Below are 16,877 nucleotides of genomic sequence, written 5' to 3'. Positions count from 1 at the left end.
CTTTTGATCTGAAGGCGTATGCTTAAATGCTTGAAATTGGTTTTGTAGACAAAAATATAATTGTGCCACCATATTAATTTATTTCATTATAAAACTAAAATTTAATAAAAAAAAATAAAAAAAAAGTTTTTGAAATTGATGACTTGGACCAAATAATACAGAAAAGCAGCCAATAAGTGCCCAACATAGATGGGAACTCCTTCAGTACTGTTTAAAAAGCATCCCAGGGTGATACCTCAAGAAGTTGGTTGAGAAAATGTCAAGAGTACATGTCTGCAAATTCTAGGCAACGGGTGACTACTTTGAAGATCCTAAAATATAACACAGTTTTGATTTATTTTGGATTTTGTTTAGTCACAACATAATTCCCATAGTTCCATTTATGTTATTCCATAGTTTTGATGACTTTACTATTATTCTAAAATGTGAAAAGCATAAAATAAAATTATAATAAAGAATGAGTAAGTGTTTCAAAACTTTTGACCGGTAGTGTGTGTGTGTGTGTGTGTGTGTGTGTGTATGTGTGTGTGTGTGTATATATATATATATATATATATATATATATATATATATATATATATATATATATATATGTCTCAATGTTTCATCAGTGGACCAATCCAAAACACTTTCAAAAACAGTACAACCCATTTTAAAGTCTCTCCCTCACAGCTTCGCTGTCATTCCCATCAATAATTAAAGATGGCGCTACTGGGAATAACTCACATTTGGGGGGGGGGGGTCCTCAGTTAAGATCATTTTTCTATCACCTAGGACAATTTTAAAGAATTTGTATTAAAGGATAATAATTTGTATTTTATTTTTTTGTATAAAACTATTTTGTTGCGTCTCTCTAAAGGTGCTGTAAGCGATTTCAACCATTTAACAAGCTTCCACCATTTTGCAGTATGTGGTTTGAAGTGGTCCTGTTGGAAAATGCAGGGACATCCCTGGAAAAGACAGTGCTGGATGGCAGTATATGTTGCTCCAAAATTTGTACATATCTGTCCCTCACGGATGTGCGAGTTACCCATGCCACTGGCACTGACACACCCCTGGCCCATTCAGACACTGGCTTTTGGATTTGACGCTTAGAACAGCTTGAATGGTCCTTTTCCTCTTTGGCCTGGATAACATGACGGCTGTGTTTTTCAAAAACTTTTTTAAATGTGGACTCTTCGGACCAAAAAATCACAGTTCTACTGTTCTACTTTCCATCTAATATTAGACCGAGCCCAGAGAAGTCAGCAGCGCTTCTGGACAGTGTTGATGTAGGGCTTCTGCTTTGCATAGTATAGTCTTAACTTGCATCTGTGGATGCAGCGGCGAGTGGTGTTGACTAACAAAGGCTACTAAAGTAATCCCAAACCCATGTTCATGATATCCATTACAGATGAATGCCATTTTTTAACACAGTGACTTCTGGGGGATCGGAGATCACGCGCATTCAGAAGTGGTTTTCGTCTTGCTCTTTGCGCAGCAAGATTTGACCAGATTCCTTGAATCTTTTAACTATATTGTGCACTGTAGAGGGTGAAATGCTCAAAATCCTTCCAGTTTGTCTTTGTGGAACATTGTTCTCAAAGTGCTGGATTATTTGCTGAAGCATCTGTTGGCAAATTTAAATTTAAATTCAAATTGACAAGTCTTGAATGATCATTGCTCTTGAAGGACTAGGCTGTTTTTGGAGGCTCCTTATACAGTAGACAGTACTATGACACAATTGCCTCAACAACTGTTTAACATCTCCTGTTTCACATCGCCTTGTTATTTCAACTTGTCAAATTGTTATTAGTCTTAAATTGCCCCTGTCTCAATTTTTTGGAGCGTGTTGCAATCAACTGATTTGAAATTACTGTACATTTAAAAAATACAACTAAAAATAAAACATCATATAATGTATAGTTGTAGTGCTTTTAATATAGCAAAGGGTGAATATAATTTACAAATCACTCCTTTTTGTTTTTATTAGCATTTTTCATACTGTCCCAACTTTTTTTGGAATTGGGGTTGTACTACTACACTCTGAGAATGCAATGATTGACAGGCAGAAAGCACATCAAAGCCTTCTGACTGGCTGATTAAAGAATGTGACCACGGCCCACGGACACATTTTATTTTTTTATTTTTGTTTTTGTTTTTGCTGTTTACACAGTTTAGTGCTGTCACAGACTCTCAGGGAGTATGAATATCTTATCGTGCGGTCTTTACAGTCGTCCTTGTTACTCTTTAGCCTACTTTACTTATACATTTTGTCCACTTCTTTTTCTATCATCTCATTGCTCTCCTTATTCAAACTGAGAAGGGTATAGCTGCAGGCATTGCTCCAAAAAGAGGTGTGTACTACAAATCGCCCCTAACCTAACCCTTTCCCTAACCGTGTGTGGAAGTGACGCCCCCTTTTGGAGTTGGCGCAACACCCTTTTGGAGTAACCCCGCCCCCTTTGTGTAACCCCGCCCTCTTTCGGAGATTCCACCCCCCATTTGGAGGTCTTTGGCTTACTTGTTCAAACTCATCCTTTTCATTGATTGACTTTATTGTCAACCTGCAGATGTCGCTGTTGTCAACGTTATGATATTGAATCGATGCGGAAGATCAAGTCAGAAAAATGTTGTTTGCGCTCTTTTATTTTGAGGGCAACCTTGTGCACCACATATATATATATTTTTTTATAATAATATTTTTATTTTGCATAATATTATTTTTAAATTACCAGAACCATTATTCATTAATTTTAAACAACATCAGATATCACCAGCATCTGAATGATCAGCATCTTCACTAAAGGGCCGTTCACAAGTTTGTTTTTTTTAGTGTCCGTCCGCGCTGTTTTTCCGTTGTTTTAATTTGTGAACATACTTTGGAAGGACGTCTTTGACCACCACATTTCGCTGTTTTTGTATTCATCGTTTTGAACGCAGGTCAAATTTTTAAAGCGCGTCTCTAGACATGCATTCTCGTTTTTGCGTTGCGCCGAGTCTACTTTTTCATTTATTTATTTATTTATTTTATTTATTTTAGCGCAAGAACGCGTTCGATCTGAACGGCCCCTTAAACAGAGACTATGCTGGGAAACTTCAAACATTGGAAGATTTTCCCGCAATTAAAAATAAACAGGGTGGCACAGGCTCTCAATGACATCAATGGAAATGAAGGCCGTCCCATGAACGCTTCGCCGCTGCGCACATCGCAGGAGGGTGAGAGATTGACGTCAGGTCAAATGAAAATATGGCCAGAGAATAAACCTGCTCTCCTGCTCTACCGGAATACATAGCTGTTTGAGGATTATCCGTAGAAAAGTGCGGAGAAATCTGTGATGGTGATAAAATGATGGTTGGACGGAGAGACAGTCTGTTTATGAAGGGAGCGTCTTCCTTCAGTGCGTGACGGTGAAATAACATAAACTTCTAATAACACAAATTGGGTAAGCGTGAATTGAGTCACACCGCCTGTTTTATACTTATTTTATATACACGCTGTATAAGAAGCATTATGATTTTTAATCATGCCAATCCAAGACCGACGTCACTTCATTTTACGTGTTTGTATTATTTCGTTTTATGAAGTTATAACGTTAGCTATTAAATTATGTCGGCGCAGCGAATTTCACATTTTGCATTGTGTGTTTAAAGAATCATGTACAGAATGTTCGCGCGCATTTGTGTTTGTTAATAGGTAATGCCAGTATAGGTTGTGTGTTTCTCAGTTTCGGTAGGGACAACACCCTTTTAAGTTTATTCTGAGACATGAAGGTGGTGTTTTTGAATGTTGACTGTAGCTCTTGTTTTCACAACACCCTGATCTCTTAATTGCATTGGATTATACAGGTCTTCTTACTAAGAAGTCTTGATATTCAACACTATATATATTCACTTGAAAGAATTCAGCTGTTGTGTGTGATGATAGTAATGTGACTTTATTATTATAAATCAAGGATTAATTAGGATTCATTGTAACTAAGTTAATTCTGTTTTAGGTCATTCATATGACAAAAACTGGTTGAGGTGAGCTGCATTCTTAAACAGTTTAGAGTTAGATTAGCCATTAGTCTTTACTGAAAGAAAAAAACCCAATTGCTAATATAGTGAAAATATTGGTACAACGCTAGCAAAAGCAGTGGTTTACTTCCAGATGTTTCATTGGACATCAAGTGGTGATCCAACACTACCAAAATTGTTTAATGTACAAAAGTAAACAAAAATGTCTTTTAAATCAAACATTGAAAAGCATTAATACTACCATTAACTGCATAGACAACAATATGCAAAAAGTTTTTTTTTGTGTGTGTGTGTAATTTTTATAAATGCATAAACAATAGCACAAATGTGATTTACAGCTTTCGGCGTCAACAACAAAAGATAGGAAGCGTTTTCGCTTTCCAATTTTTTTTTTCATTTTGCTATTATGACTATGCGCGATTATATGGTTAGTCGCATTTTTATTATTTGCAATTAGCATGGATTTTCCCTGCTGTGTTAAAGAGTAAAACATGAAGATGTTGTCCAAATGTCCTTTATGAATGTTTATGTTTTCAGTCACACAGATATGGCGAGTGATCGGGTGGCCATCCTTACGGATGACGAGGAGGACCGGAAGAGGAAATATGTCCTATCTGAACCATTCAATACCCTGTCCCTGTCCACCCCACCCAGTCAAACAGCACTCCCAGCCCCTACCAACACACTCCCTTCCCAACCCTCTCAGAATATGGGCTGCATGGAGAGGTGCTGTGCACGAATAGACAATCATCTCTTGATATCCAAGATTTTCTACTTTTTCTTTTACTCTGCATATGGCTCCTTACACCCCTTGCTTGCCGTATACTACAAGCAGCTGGGAATGACACCCAGCCAGAGTGGCCTGCTAGTAGGGATCCGTTATTTCATTGAGTTTTGCAGTGCGCCATTCTGGGGCATTGTGGCGGACCGCTACAAGAAAGGAAAGGCAGTTTTGCTATTTTCTGTTTTCAGCTGGGTAGTGTTTAACTGCGGTATTGGCTTTGTCAAGCCAGCAACTATGAGCTGTGTCATCAAGGACCCTACTATGGCGCCACCAGCCAATTTGACAAATAATACGCCATCTGGCAACCATACCAGACAACGAAGATACTTGATAGAAGGTTTATACTCTGCATATGGACCTCACTCTAGACACATTAGAAGTTTGAATGTAAATACCACAAATGCTCCCATTAGTATGCCATCTAACTTGACAACAGTGACACCCTTTACCTCTACGGTCACATCAAAATCTACCTCTACTACTGTAATACAAACTACAAGTGCCATCCTCAGAGAGTATATCATAATCTTCAATAAGGAACAAGTAGACACTATATTCCTCTTGATTCTGTTGGTGATTATTATCGGCGAGTTCTTCAGTGCTCCAGCTGTGACTATTGTGGATACGGTCACACTTCAGTACCTGGGCCAGCACCGGGACCGTTATGGACTCCAGAGGATGTGGGGATCTCTGGGCTGGGGTATTGCAATGTTGTCAGTGGGCATATGGATTGACCACACGCACATCACCATCTTAATCCAGGGCTCTGGTTGCATCCTGCCCGACTACAAGAATTACATGATTGCATTTATAGTTTTTGGAGTACTGATGACCTCTGCCCTTATTGTGGCCACTCAGTTTAACTTTGACAACAGGGTTTACCGGTCAGGTGAGGAGGAAGATAAGAAGGAGGATGTGGAAATACCTCAAGTCGTTCAGGAGGTGACCCCTACCGAGTCTACTTCAGATGAGGCACCTGTGTGTCCTGAAAGCAACCCCCAACATTTTCCCTTTAAAGACTTGTTCCGGATACTTTGTGGCATCCGGTATGGTACTGTTCTCTTTGTGGCCTGGTTCATGGGGTTTGGTTATGGCTTTGTGTTTACCTTCCTCTACTGGCATCTGGAGGACCTGAAGGGTTCCACCACTCTCTTCGGCGTCTGTTCGGTGCTCAGCCATTTGTCTGAGCTTGCCGCCTATTTCACCAGCCACAAACTCATTGAGCTAGTTGGACACATCAGGTGGGAATTATTTAATGCAGGGCCTAATTTTAACAGTGTTTCTGCATGCATTTTATATAACCACGTATTTTATAAAATGTTGTTTATATACATGGATATCAATAGACGTTTATATTTAGTCACTAAGCAGACGCTTTTATCCAAAGCGATTTACAAATGAGGAACATAGCAAATTGTCATACAAAGTTCAACAACATCTACGGTGTTGTACTGCCAAGCTCTCGAGGTTGCTGGAGTAGAATAGGAGCTTGCGCAGAAGAAAGAGGGAATAAATGGAAACTTGGTTTCCATACAAGTTACGAATGCAACTTAATGCGCAAAATCAGAATATCGCAAAAACAGTTTAAGAATAAAGAAGTGTTTCCATCCATTTGTTTAAAATAGACATTTCTGGGGAAATTAAAATGGAAGTTGAAGCCACTGTGGCTTTTGTATAAAATTTAATGCATTTTATTTGCATCAATATCCCAAAATTTGCATAAAACATATGTGGATGGAAAACTAGCTGATGTCTCGGAGCTGATTGTGGAGTAAAATTTATCTACTAGATTTTCTCAAGGGTTTAGGAAAGATCTAAAAGTGGGTGGGGCACAATATAAACTCCATCAGCCTAGCTCATGAATATTAATAAGGCGACATTATGTTCTCCCATAATGTTTGGCCAAAAGGCAGCTAAGTGGAGATAGCCATATTCAAATTATTGCTTACTGCTGGTACTGTCAATAAGTCCAATGTTGTGTAACTGTTGTGTGCTTTTGTTTGGTTAATGCCCTGAAAATGAATTCCAGGGGGCAAATAATGCCCCTTAATAAGAACGTTACTTTCTAAGTGACTCATTCAACGTGCCAGAATTTACTAGTGTTCATGTTGTCATAGGTTTGACTGTTTGACCACACATTTTTGTTGATAATTTTATTGATAGTAGCGTTGACTGCACGTCAACTGATTTTTAATAGTCGGCTAGTCAAGCGCATGGGTCGTGTCTAATTTGACTAGTCGTAATGTCTGCTGTCATGTCATCTTACTACACCTTGAAGCGCGTTTCGAATTGTCACAGAATCACATTCTTGGAGCAAACAGCAACCAGGTCAGATTTTCAAACACACCGTAAAAGGCCATTTTAGAGGTTACTGTAGCATCTGTATCAAAGTACATTTGAGCCTCTTCGTGCTTTAAGTGCCGAGTCATCGGCCTCCACACCCACTGGCAAGTTCAGAAACTTAGTATGGCAGGGGAAGAGTCATTTATATTCATGAGTAAAGCGATAGCTGATTGGATGATTCAGTAATATTCATCAGCACTACCTGATTTCTCTGAAAAATTATAACCCCAGTGCCTAAACCTTACCAAGACAAATCAGGTAGAGGTTCCTCATTAATATGAATGAGTCTTCTCTTGCCATCCTACATTTCTTGTTGACTAGTCAACTTCAGACTGACAGTGTCGACTACATTATAGTCGATTAGATGACTAGTCTATGCAACCCCTGATTGGTAGATGTATTGACTCATGAGTCATGAGACTCATGCCTCTCACCTTTTGACTAGCCTTCAGATAGAAATTCTTGATGTTGTGGCAGCTGCAACATTTTTTCTTACTGACTCATCACAGTGTGTGATAGTTTGACAGCTGATGTTGTCAGTGCTGGTACATTATGATTGTTTTAAAAGAGCCTGAGTTTTTACTAGATTCATTGACAAGATAGATGGAGAGAGAGTAAAACTCTTCTAGTCTCTCTTTAAACAACATTTGGTATGCACAAAGTCTTAGCCAGGTGTCAAAAGTTATAGCCATCTTTGAAAGAGACTCTTATTTGCTGTGACTTCCATGATTAGTGACATTTATTTCAGTTGTACAGTTGGTTAGATTATGTATTTTGGAACTGTGCCCAAGCACCGCCTTAATGCAGTGATTATTATATCCTGGTTGCTTAATATTTTATGAGAACAGAACCATGCACATCTGTTCAAAAGCAATGTTAGTGCAATTTTCTTTTCTGCCTCACCTTTGTTTCAATACATTTAAAGACTGTAGAATTTGTGTCATAGAGGTGTATATTAGGCACAGAGTGAAGACAAAAGGTTGTTTAACGTGTGTCCAAGTAATTATTGTTGACTTTATCTATAAGCTCTAAATGGGCACAACCAAGATGCTGACACCCTTTTTCAGGATGTTTACCATGCGTATGTGGGCACTGGTAAACAGCCACAAGGAAAGGTCTGTTCACATCCTCTATCTGTACTGTGGTATTTCTCAAGTGTGTGGCATTTCCCAGAGCATGCAATCTTCAGAGTGAGATAAATCCCTTTAAAGACCCCATGAAATGACTGGATGAGCACAGTTTTAACATGTTTTTTTTAGTGAAACAGAATGTCCGATAGCTTTGTTTACATCACAGCCATGAACATAATGTGCTACTTGCTATTGCCAGTCCCAATGTAGGCAGTATTAGTGGAAGGGACATTCTCTTTCTAGTGAGCATTTTACTGAATGATAACAGCATTCAAATTTTTCTTTTGATTGAGCACATTGCGTTATCATCAAAAAGATACTACTTTGATTTCTCACACACAAACCATACACAATTCACTAGATTTCTTGTACTTCATACAAATGGAAATTAATAATACATGTTTGTTCTGCATGATGGCTGTAGTCCTGTCCATATCATTTTAGTATAGTGTCCTTTTTTCATGCATGCTTGCTGAGTGGACGCCTGAGCATGTAACATTATACTGCCATTAGGCTCAGCATGCATTGTCTAGGCTTTCATGCATTGATCCACACAGCTTTCTCCTTTTGTGGATCAATTGTAAAACTTTCTATAGGCAAAAGGGTGTGGTGGAGCCAAAGCTGTGGGTAGTGAAGCATTCTCTATAGTTAGTGTAGTCGATATTTGCATGATTATCTTTCAGACAGGCTTTTGCATGTACCTGCACCTGAATCTCGAATGGAGAAAGAAGTTTAAATCTACTCTTTAAAATACTAGAGAATAACTACTAGCGGTCATCCAATATCAGATTTTTAATGTCCAATACTGCTACAAATATCCAGAGAACAAGATGGCTGATATCAATTTATTAATATAATACAATTTGAAAGAATGATAAAAATTAGATGCACATAAAATTACTGAACTTAAATGAACATTTACTTTACCGATATATTCACCAATAAATGAGCAAAAAAGAATAATATTTTAAACATTTTAGTAGAGATGTCATAAAATATCAATTACTGATTGGGACGTTATTTTATCTATATATTTTTGAGGCATCGATTAAATAAAGCCTATTTTGCGTGCTTTCCAACTCACTCAGTTGGCCTCTGTTTAACAGTCTGGCATAATAGCGTTTGAGAGACCACAAGAGGGTGATATAACATTTACTGAAGCCAGTCGCAGTCATGATCACACACACACACACACACACACACACACAGAGGACGAGCTGATGCGGCGCAGCAGATGGCAGTCCAAAGTTACAAAGGTTTTTGTACTTCTTCAAGAATTAACAAAGTGACATTGATGAGTTTGCAGGTTAGTGTATGAAACTGGTGTAACTGTGCAAACTGAGTGTGATGAGAAGGAGGGCGTGGCCAGGCCGTGCACCCTGAATCGGATGATCAGAGGAAGAGGGAGATAAAGGGGGGCCGGAGACACCAGTTCAAGAGAGAGAGAGACGCACACGGCCGCGCTGCATGTGTGTGTGTTTGGTTTATGCTGTTTTAAGTTGAGTTTTACCATTAAACTTTACATTGACTGTTCAGCCGGTTCCCGCCACCTCCTTGCCCAACCTTTACCTGTTACACTGAACAATTAGAAATGCCGATGTTTATTATGCAATTTCTCTGAATGTAGCCTTGAATAGATCTTTCATTCAAGCTGTCAAACCACAAAACGACATACTTGAAACTGAAAATACATTGTGTAGGCTATTTGAAATATACATATACACAATATATCACCCAGCGATGGCTAGAGTAAATAATCTTTGTCCTTTGATAATGATTTGGGTCTAATTTAATGGAAAGCTATGTGCTGCATGGCACTTTAGAATTTTGACGATAGCATTGACTGTGTGTGTGTGTGTACCTTCGTAGAAAATAATTGTTTCACATTTTAGAACACGTCATGTCATCCGCAAGACACGCCCGATTTCCCTTTAATTTACCCTGCTGCTCGCAATAAAAAAAAAAGTTTGAAAAGATAAAGACTATTGTGCAATGAGCAGCCCAATTTATATCTGTAAAAAATCCCGATATAATATTTATAGTGTATAATATTTATCAATAATTTTAAATGGCTTTGCAAAGTTAGGATCATAACAAATTAAGTAAAGACATTAATATGGTACTATGTGCATTTTATAATAAGCTAGGCTTAAAATGCAACTCTCTTGTACAATATGGAACGGGTTCCTGCTCAGTCTATCTATCCAGCCAAGGGGGCATTGACCTAAAAAAAGGTTTAGGACCCCTTTGATAGATAATTAAGATCTTTTTTTTGTTTTGCTCACAGACTGGCGAGTAACGCTCACAGACAGCCCATCCTTACAGTATTACTTGATTGTTATTCTATCTCTTGTTTTTTTTTGTTTTTTTAGAGTCCTCTATATTGGGTTGGCCTGCAACACTGCACGCTATCTGTACATCTCCTACCTGGAGAACGCATGGATAGTTTTACCCATGGAGGTGCTTCAAGGTGAGAAATAAGGCATGCTTGTGTAGCCACCTAGCCGGGTGACTTATCGAGTAGGAAATGTTTGTATTGAAGGGCTATACACTTCAGCGACCACAGCTGACACTGAGTTCATCCAAGGACATGATTCAGCTGTTTTGCAGTACATTTGATAACTTATTTCACATCAGACACCCTTACTGTACATGTTGAAATCACTCTGTGGCAGTTAAAAAAATAAACGGCCAGCTTTAGACTGTGCAGTATGCCATTTGATATAGAGATTATGTCAAACCTGAACAGAATGTGCACTGCCATTGATTCTGAGAAAGCTAGAAAGGTTGTTCAACATCAGTTCTTAGCAGACTAGAAAAAAACTGGCATTTTTCAGGGTAAAGTGTGTTTATCAGCACTGTGGTCAGGAAGAATTTCAGGACCTGTGAAGCAGGTTCTGAAAGCCAGTTTAGCTGATTTAGCCACTATTTGAATATGATGACTGTAGATATACAGGCAGGCCCAGTTCCCACCTTACATGTCTACCGTTTATGCTGCTGTAGATGTGTGGCTATCAGTGGGCAGGATTGCTTTACATTATTTACACATGAGCGTGATGAAATAATATGGAGTAATGCAAAAGTACAGCGCCGGATGTGTCCCAAACAAGTCAAAGGGAGCATGAAGTTGTTGTTAAAGGGTGTTCTTAAACTCCGCTTTGCATTGTGCCAAGTTATTTGCAGTTGCCGAGCAACGACACAAAGCTTCAAATGTGGTTTATCCAATTAGAAAGAGTCAAAGTATCCATATTATTTTTCACGGTTTTGAGTCTTTCATTTTTAGTCGGAAATAACATGTTTTTGCACTGATGCCAGATTTATCACTCATTTGTTTTTAATAATCGTATGTTTTGATTTGGTCCATCAAGTTCCAAATTAAAAGACAAAATAATCAAAAGTGAACAAGTTCCTTTCATCTGTAAGGTATGTTGTTCACTGGATTATCCAAATACAGGCATTGCCAATGGCTATTTAATATATAACCATTTTTCATTGAATTTCAATTAAAAAAAAAAAAATTATTGTTATATATATACTGTTACTCTATTATATATCTTATTATATCTTACCTTAATATAAAAGTTAAGATATAATAAGATTATAGTTATACCACCTATCCCTAACTTGAACTATTTGACTATATTTTAACTATATTTAACTAACGTTTACTATTTGGCCTCAGTATGCGCTTGATTTTATTGCGATCAAATCGCTTATTAACCTTATTTGTGTAGTTATATCCTATATTACAACTTCAAGTCATGACAACCAAACCCTTTCATCCTGGTATTGGATTTAACTTTACACAGATAAGGTAAGTAAGCAATGTTATCTCACTAAAATCATGTTAACATGTATAATGTTTTCGTCTTGTGTCTATACTTTTGAAACAATGTGTATTTTAGTGTTTTTGTGCTGGCTCAATTCACTTCCATTGGATGTGTCTTACCGTAATGGTGATATTTTTTTTCTTTTTTTTTTTTATAAACAAGGGACTTGTCGAAATGATTTGCTGTGGTAATCAACATAATGCAACAAATGTTGTTGGTTGAGCTTTACTTGGATTGAACCCAGAACATTCCTTTAATGATCACCAATAGCAAATAATAATCAAATTATACCTGTATAGAGTTGCTTTTCAGCATTATTTAAATCATATTTGTTTTGTTTATCAACTGCAAATATTGTGTTATTGTTGTGGTCACGTGTATTCTGAAGAACTTGTATGTATATTGTATGTTTATCTATTTGAAGCGGATGCATGAATGTTTATTTATGTTATTCGTGCAGGTTTGACCCATGCTTCAGTGTGGGCGGCATGCATCTCGTATTTGAGCGCAGCCGTCCCGCCAGCCCTGCGCACCTCGGCACAGGGGATCCTGCAGGGTTTACATCTGGGGTTAGGGAGAGGCTGTGGAGCAATGCTTGGAGGAGTTTTTGTCAACTTTTTTGGTATGACTTCAGCAAAAACCATGTGACATCACTGACATACCACACTTGTTGCTCATGCATACTGTGATTAATCACTGTTACAAAGGATAACATTAGATATACTAGAAAAGAAAGGTTTGTCAAGACAAACTTTGATGTTGGCTTGACAAAGCATTGCCTGGCAGTTTAAATAAATATTCAAAGCTTGAAAGTGTAAAAGGGCTTTTGCCCCCTGGTAATATAGACCAACAAGTCAGTCAGAAAAGATGGATGGATGGATAGGTAGATAGTTAAATTCAGTAGATCATAAATAACGATAGCCATATGATATTATAGCCAGCCTAAATAACCAATACTCTTTTAGTAAAAGTATATTCTAGTAATTTATTATTGTAACTGGTAAACTGTTAGGGGGCCATACCATCTGTTGCAGGACTTCTTGTTCTACTTCTATTTGCAAAAGGAATGTTTGGATTTATAAAATTGATCTTTCCTATTGAAACATTTTAAAGGGATAGTTCACCCAAAAATGAAAATTCTCTCATCATTTACTCACACTCATGCCATCCCAGATATGTATGACACTTCTGCAGAACACAAATAAAGATTTTAAGAAGAACAAGTGGATGGTGGCCAGAACTTCATGTCTAAAAAGCATATAAAAGCAGCATAAAAGTAATCCATATGACTCCAGTGGTTTAAATCCATGTCCTCAGAAGCAATATGATAGGTATGGGTGAGAAACAGAACAATATATAAGTCTTTTTTTATTATAAATTCTCCTCCCTGCCCAGTTGGTGGCAATATGCACAAAGAATGTGAATCACCAAAAACAACAGTAGAAGAAAGTGAAAGTGATTTATAGTAAAAAAGAACTTAAATATTGAGCCGTTTCTCACCCACACCTATCATATCCCTTCTGAATATATGGATTTAACCACTAGAGTCGTATTTATTACTTTCATGCTGCCTTTATTTGCTTTTTGTAGCTTCAAAGTTCTGGCCACCATTCAATTTGAATGGACCTACAGAGCTGAGATATTCTTTTAAAAATCTTTGTGTTCAGCAGAAGAAAGTAAGTCACACATCTGGGATGGCATTAGGGTGAGTAAATGAAATGAAAATGTTAATTTTTGCATGAATTGTCCCTTTTAAGAAAAATGTTTGTGTGAAACATTTTTGTGCCTAAGACTTTTGTACAGTATTATATTACTGTGCAGAAGTATAAAATACTGTCCTATACAAATCTGGTGAGAATAACTTTCATCAAAGTATTGAGCTTGTTTCCTCTCAAACTTCCTGTTAATTTTGCAAATTTCCTGTTTAGGTGCTGCAGAAACTTTCAGAGGCCTTGGAATGGCCTCTCTGGTCACATTATTCATCTTTTCTCTAATTCAGTGCTTGTTTGGTCAAAATGAGGATAAAAGTAAGTTACTCTGCTGTTTTTCAACTGAGGTTGTTTTGCTGCAGCTAAAAATGAGACAGCTCATTGATTTGTATTGAACTCTTTGTGCTCTTTACAGAGGGCACAATGCTGGCTGAGAACATCCCAGTACCGTCCAGCCCAGTGCCTATTGCCACCATTGACTTAGTGCAGAACCAGACTGAGTCTCAGACAAATCCTGAATCCATGACGCCTCCAAGGAAGACCAAGCTCCAGGAAGAGCAGGAGGACACCAATAAGCCTGCCTGGGTGGTGTCTGCTTCACCCTGGGTTACCATTGCTTTTGCCCTCTATCAGATCAGAGACATGGTCGCTATGACGAAAAACAACAACTGCATTGAAAATGAACCCCCGCAGGTAGGGTGGCACCCTTTGTGATTTGGGATGTGAACCTAAGGAGGAGGTGAACGTTTCACTCTTGCTGTTTACGACTTAATAACATTTATTTCAATACTATTTCCTGCTAATTTTCTTAATTCTATCTGTATTAATTTGTCATCTTGGCTTTTTGGTAACTGTTCTGAATACCAATATGGAGACCCCATGAAATCAAAATTACAGCTTTGAGGCCATCTAAATGTTACTGGAGTGGACGAAATGAACTTTTAGCAGATAGATGCATTTAAAATTTGGGAAACCAGACCAAAAATATTGATGACTCCTGTTGCACTACAGTTTTTGTCCCATCAAATGCTCTCTAGAATGAGAATAAACTCTTTCATATATGTCAATGCAGAAAAGAAAATGATCTCACTAAGCGATTTAATGGGGTCTTTAAATATCTTGTACTGATGGCTAATTATATGGCACATTTTTACTAATTTATTAATTCTTTCTCTTTGCATTTATGCTGTCATTTTCTCAGAGGAAAGGTGAGGAAAAAATATTTTAAACAAAGTATGCTCAGAAAAAAATGCATGCACTCCTGTCACTAGTCTGATTTGTCACATTCTTGCATTTTCCATTTCATTCTTAATGTATTGTATAATTTACAGCACGAGTCTTACTAACACCATTGTATCACTCTCTTCCTACCAAAATAAATTATTTCCTGTTTCATTTTTTAGTTTTTAGTCTCTTCTTAAAAAAACCTCTTCTTGAACTGTCTTTGTCTAAATCTTTCTTTTCTACATTGAGGATTCTAAACTATCTGTAAATGTTACATTTAAATATATTTGTGTATTTTTGAGCATGTCTATGGAAATGATGTTTGTTGTGTGGATGTGTGTGAATACCTGTGACCTATTTGTAACTTAAAGTGCTAATCTAAATGTCCTTACGGGCACTAAACAGAAAATTATAAAATATATATCTGCAGTGTCTCAAGCCCATTTAAAATGCTTAGCTTCCATTAAAATTTTACTACTAAAATAAAAAAAATGTTTTAATAAATATGAAGCCCATTAGGATTTTTTTGTTGTTGGTTGCATTGTATCATTTATATGTATGACATTTAAGCTCACCCCCCCTCCATTTCTCATTACTTTTTTGCAAAATCTCTATTACTGTGCTGTGAAATTAAAAAAATATATATATATATTATTATTATTATAATTTAAATGATAAAGTATCATGTCACGGCACTTTTTTTTTTCTTCTTCACTGCAATACAGTATTCCTGCACTGTATTACAGTAATGATATTCTAATTAGGGAATTACAAAAAACTTAAATGTAACACCACTGACAAGTTTGGAGGTGAAATGTGCTTAATTTTCGTAAAAATAATGCAAATTCACAATGCAAAAAAATCTTTATGGTTCTAAAAAAGGATAACTTAAATATTTATTTACACTGTAACAATGATTTCCTCCTTGTAGGAGACATGTGAGCAAACCTCAGTAACGCCACCTGCTGATTTATCTACATCATCACAACCCAATTCATCATGTCCAACAGAATTTCCCTCCCCATTCCAACCTGCTGCCAGTTTATTTGTTCTTCAAAACACAGATCTTGTCAGCCCTGTGAAAGAGTCGCCTCCATCCACAGAGAAGGAGGAACCAGCAGAGAACACAACCCCATTGCCAGGACACTCGAAACAACTTCCCCCAAAATCAAAACCAGAATCAACAATGAACTGATCTTGGGGATATGGCCTTATCATTTAAAGGGATAGTTCAGCATTTTTGGCTGAACTATCCCTTTTAAGACAGACTGTAGTATGGGATGCAAATGGTGAGAATGACTGGACCAAAAAAAACATTGTCAACGTGTATGCTGTTTTAAGGGTTTTGTTTGCTGAGGCAGTACAATCAATATGCTTTGCACTGCCAGTGGATGTCTTATCTTTCGTCCAGATTGCTTAAATGTCATAGACTATGATGAGCACTACACATTACAAACTGTTTAATTGTAAGCAAACAGCTGAGGTGGCCCAGCTTCAGCATAATATACCTGGGATTCAGTGTTTCAAAATAGTTGCTTTACACTCTGTATAAAATGGTTTGTTTTGCTTATCATGGGTCTATTAAAAAAAAAAAAAAAAAAAAAAAAATCTACCCAGTAAAAAATAAAATGCTAAAGCCTTGCTCTCTGTTGTGTGTGTATATACACACCGTTATCTGTAAAGTCAAGGTGGTAAAACCAAGTATATACAGTAGTATGATATTTGAAGGTATTTATTTGCACTATGTGTGGTTTCTCTCAGCTTTGTGTATCTGTTGTGTATCAGTGTGACCTCTCCTAGTCTCTAAACTACATTAAAGAAATGTTTACATATGATGAAACAATACAGTATTCTTGAT

At 37.3% G+C, this 16,877-nt stretch overlaps 1 protein-coding gene across 3 annotated transcripts; it reads left to right on the top strand.

The window, feature by feature from the left end:
- Positions 1 to 2,894: 2,894 nt before the first annotated feature.
- Positions 2,895 to 16,627, top strand: LOC127447222 (major facilitator superfamily domain-containing protein 6-B-like). Of its 3 annotated transcripts, none has more exons than XR_007898363.1 (7): positions 2,895 to 3,425; positions 4,537 to 6,024; positions 10,629 to 10,726; positions 12,547 to 12,708; positions 14,015 to 14,113; positions 14,211 to 15,003; positions 15,951 to 16,088. XR_007898363.1 is itself a non-coding variant. In XM_051708907.1 (7 exons), exons 2-7 carry the CDS (start codon positions 4,547 to 4,549, stop codon positions 16,212 to 16,214), a joined length of 2,379 nt encoding a protein of 792 aa, XP_051564867.1. In that variant the 5' UTR covers positions 2,949 to 3,425; positions 4,537 to 4,546; the 3' UTR covers positions 16,215 to 16,627. The 3 variants fall into 3 exon arrangements, 2 of the variants coding, with proteins under 2 accessions (XP_051564867.1, XP_051564868.1); XM_051708907.1 differs by having other exon boundaries at positions 2,949 to 3,425; positions 14,211 to 14,488; positions 15,951 to 16,627; XM_051708908.1 differs by lacking the exon at positions 4,537 to 6,024 and having other exon boundaries at positions 3,024 to 3,425; positions 14,211 to 14,488; positions 15,951 to 16,627.
- The last annotated feature ends 250 nt before the right edge of the window (positions 16,628 to 16,877 follow it).

Source organism: Myxocyprinus asiaticus, chromosome 10 (assembly GCF_019703515.2).
Source record: "Myxocyprinus asiaticus isolate MX2 ecotype Aquarium Trade chromosome 10, UBuf_Myxa_2, whole genome shotgun sequence".
Lineage (NCBI taxonomy): Eukaryota > Metazoa > Chordata > Actinopteri > Cypriniformes > Catostomidae > Myxocyprinus > Myxocyprinus asiaticus.
Note: the sequence above shows the minus strand (reverse complement) of the source record. Positions and strands in the feature narration are given on the sequence as shown.

Coding starts and splice junctions, on each gene's coding strand:
- LOC127447222 (XM_051708907.1), top strand. CDS start 4,547: ATGGCGAGTGATCGGGTGGCCATCCTTACGGATGACGAGGAGGACCGG. Junction 14,114..14,210: donor TGGTCAAAATGAGGATAAAA/GTAAGTTACTCT, acceptor TGCTCTTTACAG/AGGGCACAATGCTGGCTGAG. Junction 14,489..15,950: donor TTGAAAATGAACCCCCGCAG/GTAGGGTGGCAC, acceptor TCCTCCTTGTAG/GAGACATGTGAGCAAACCTC.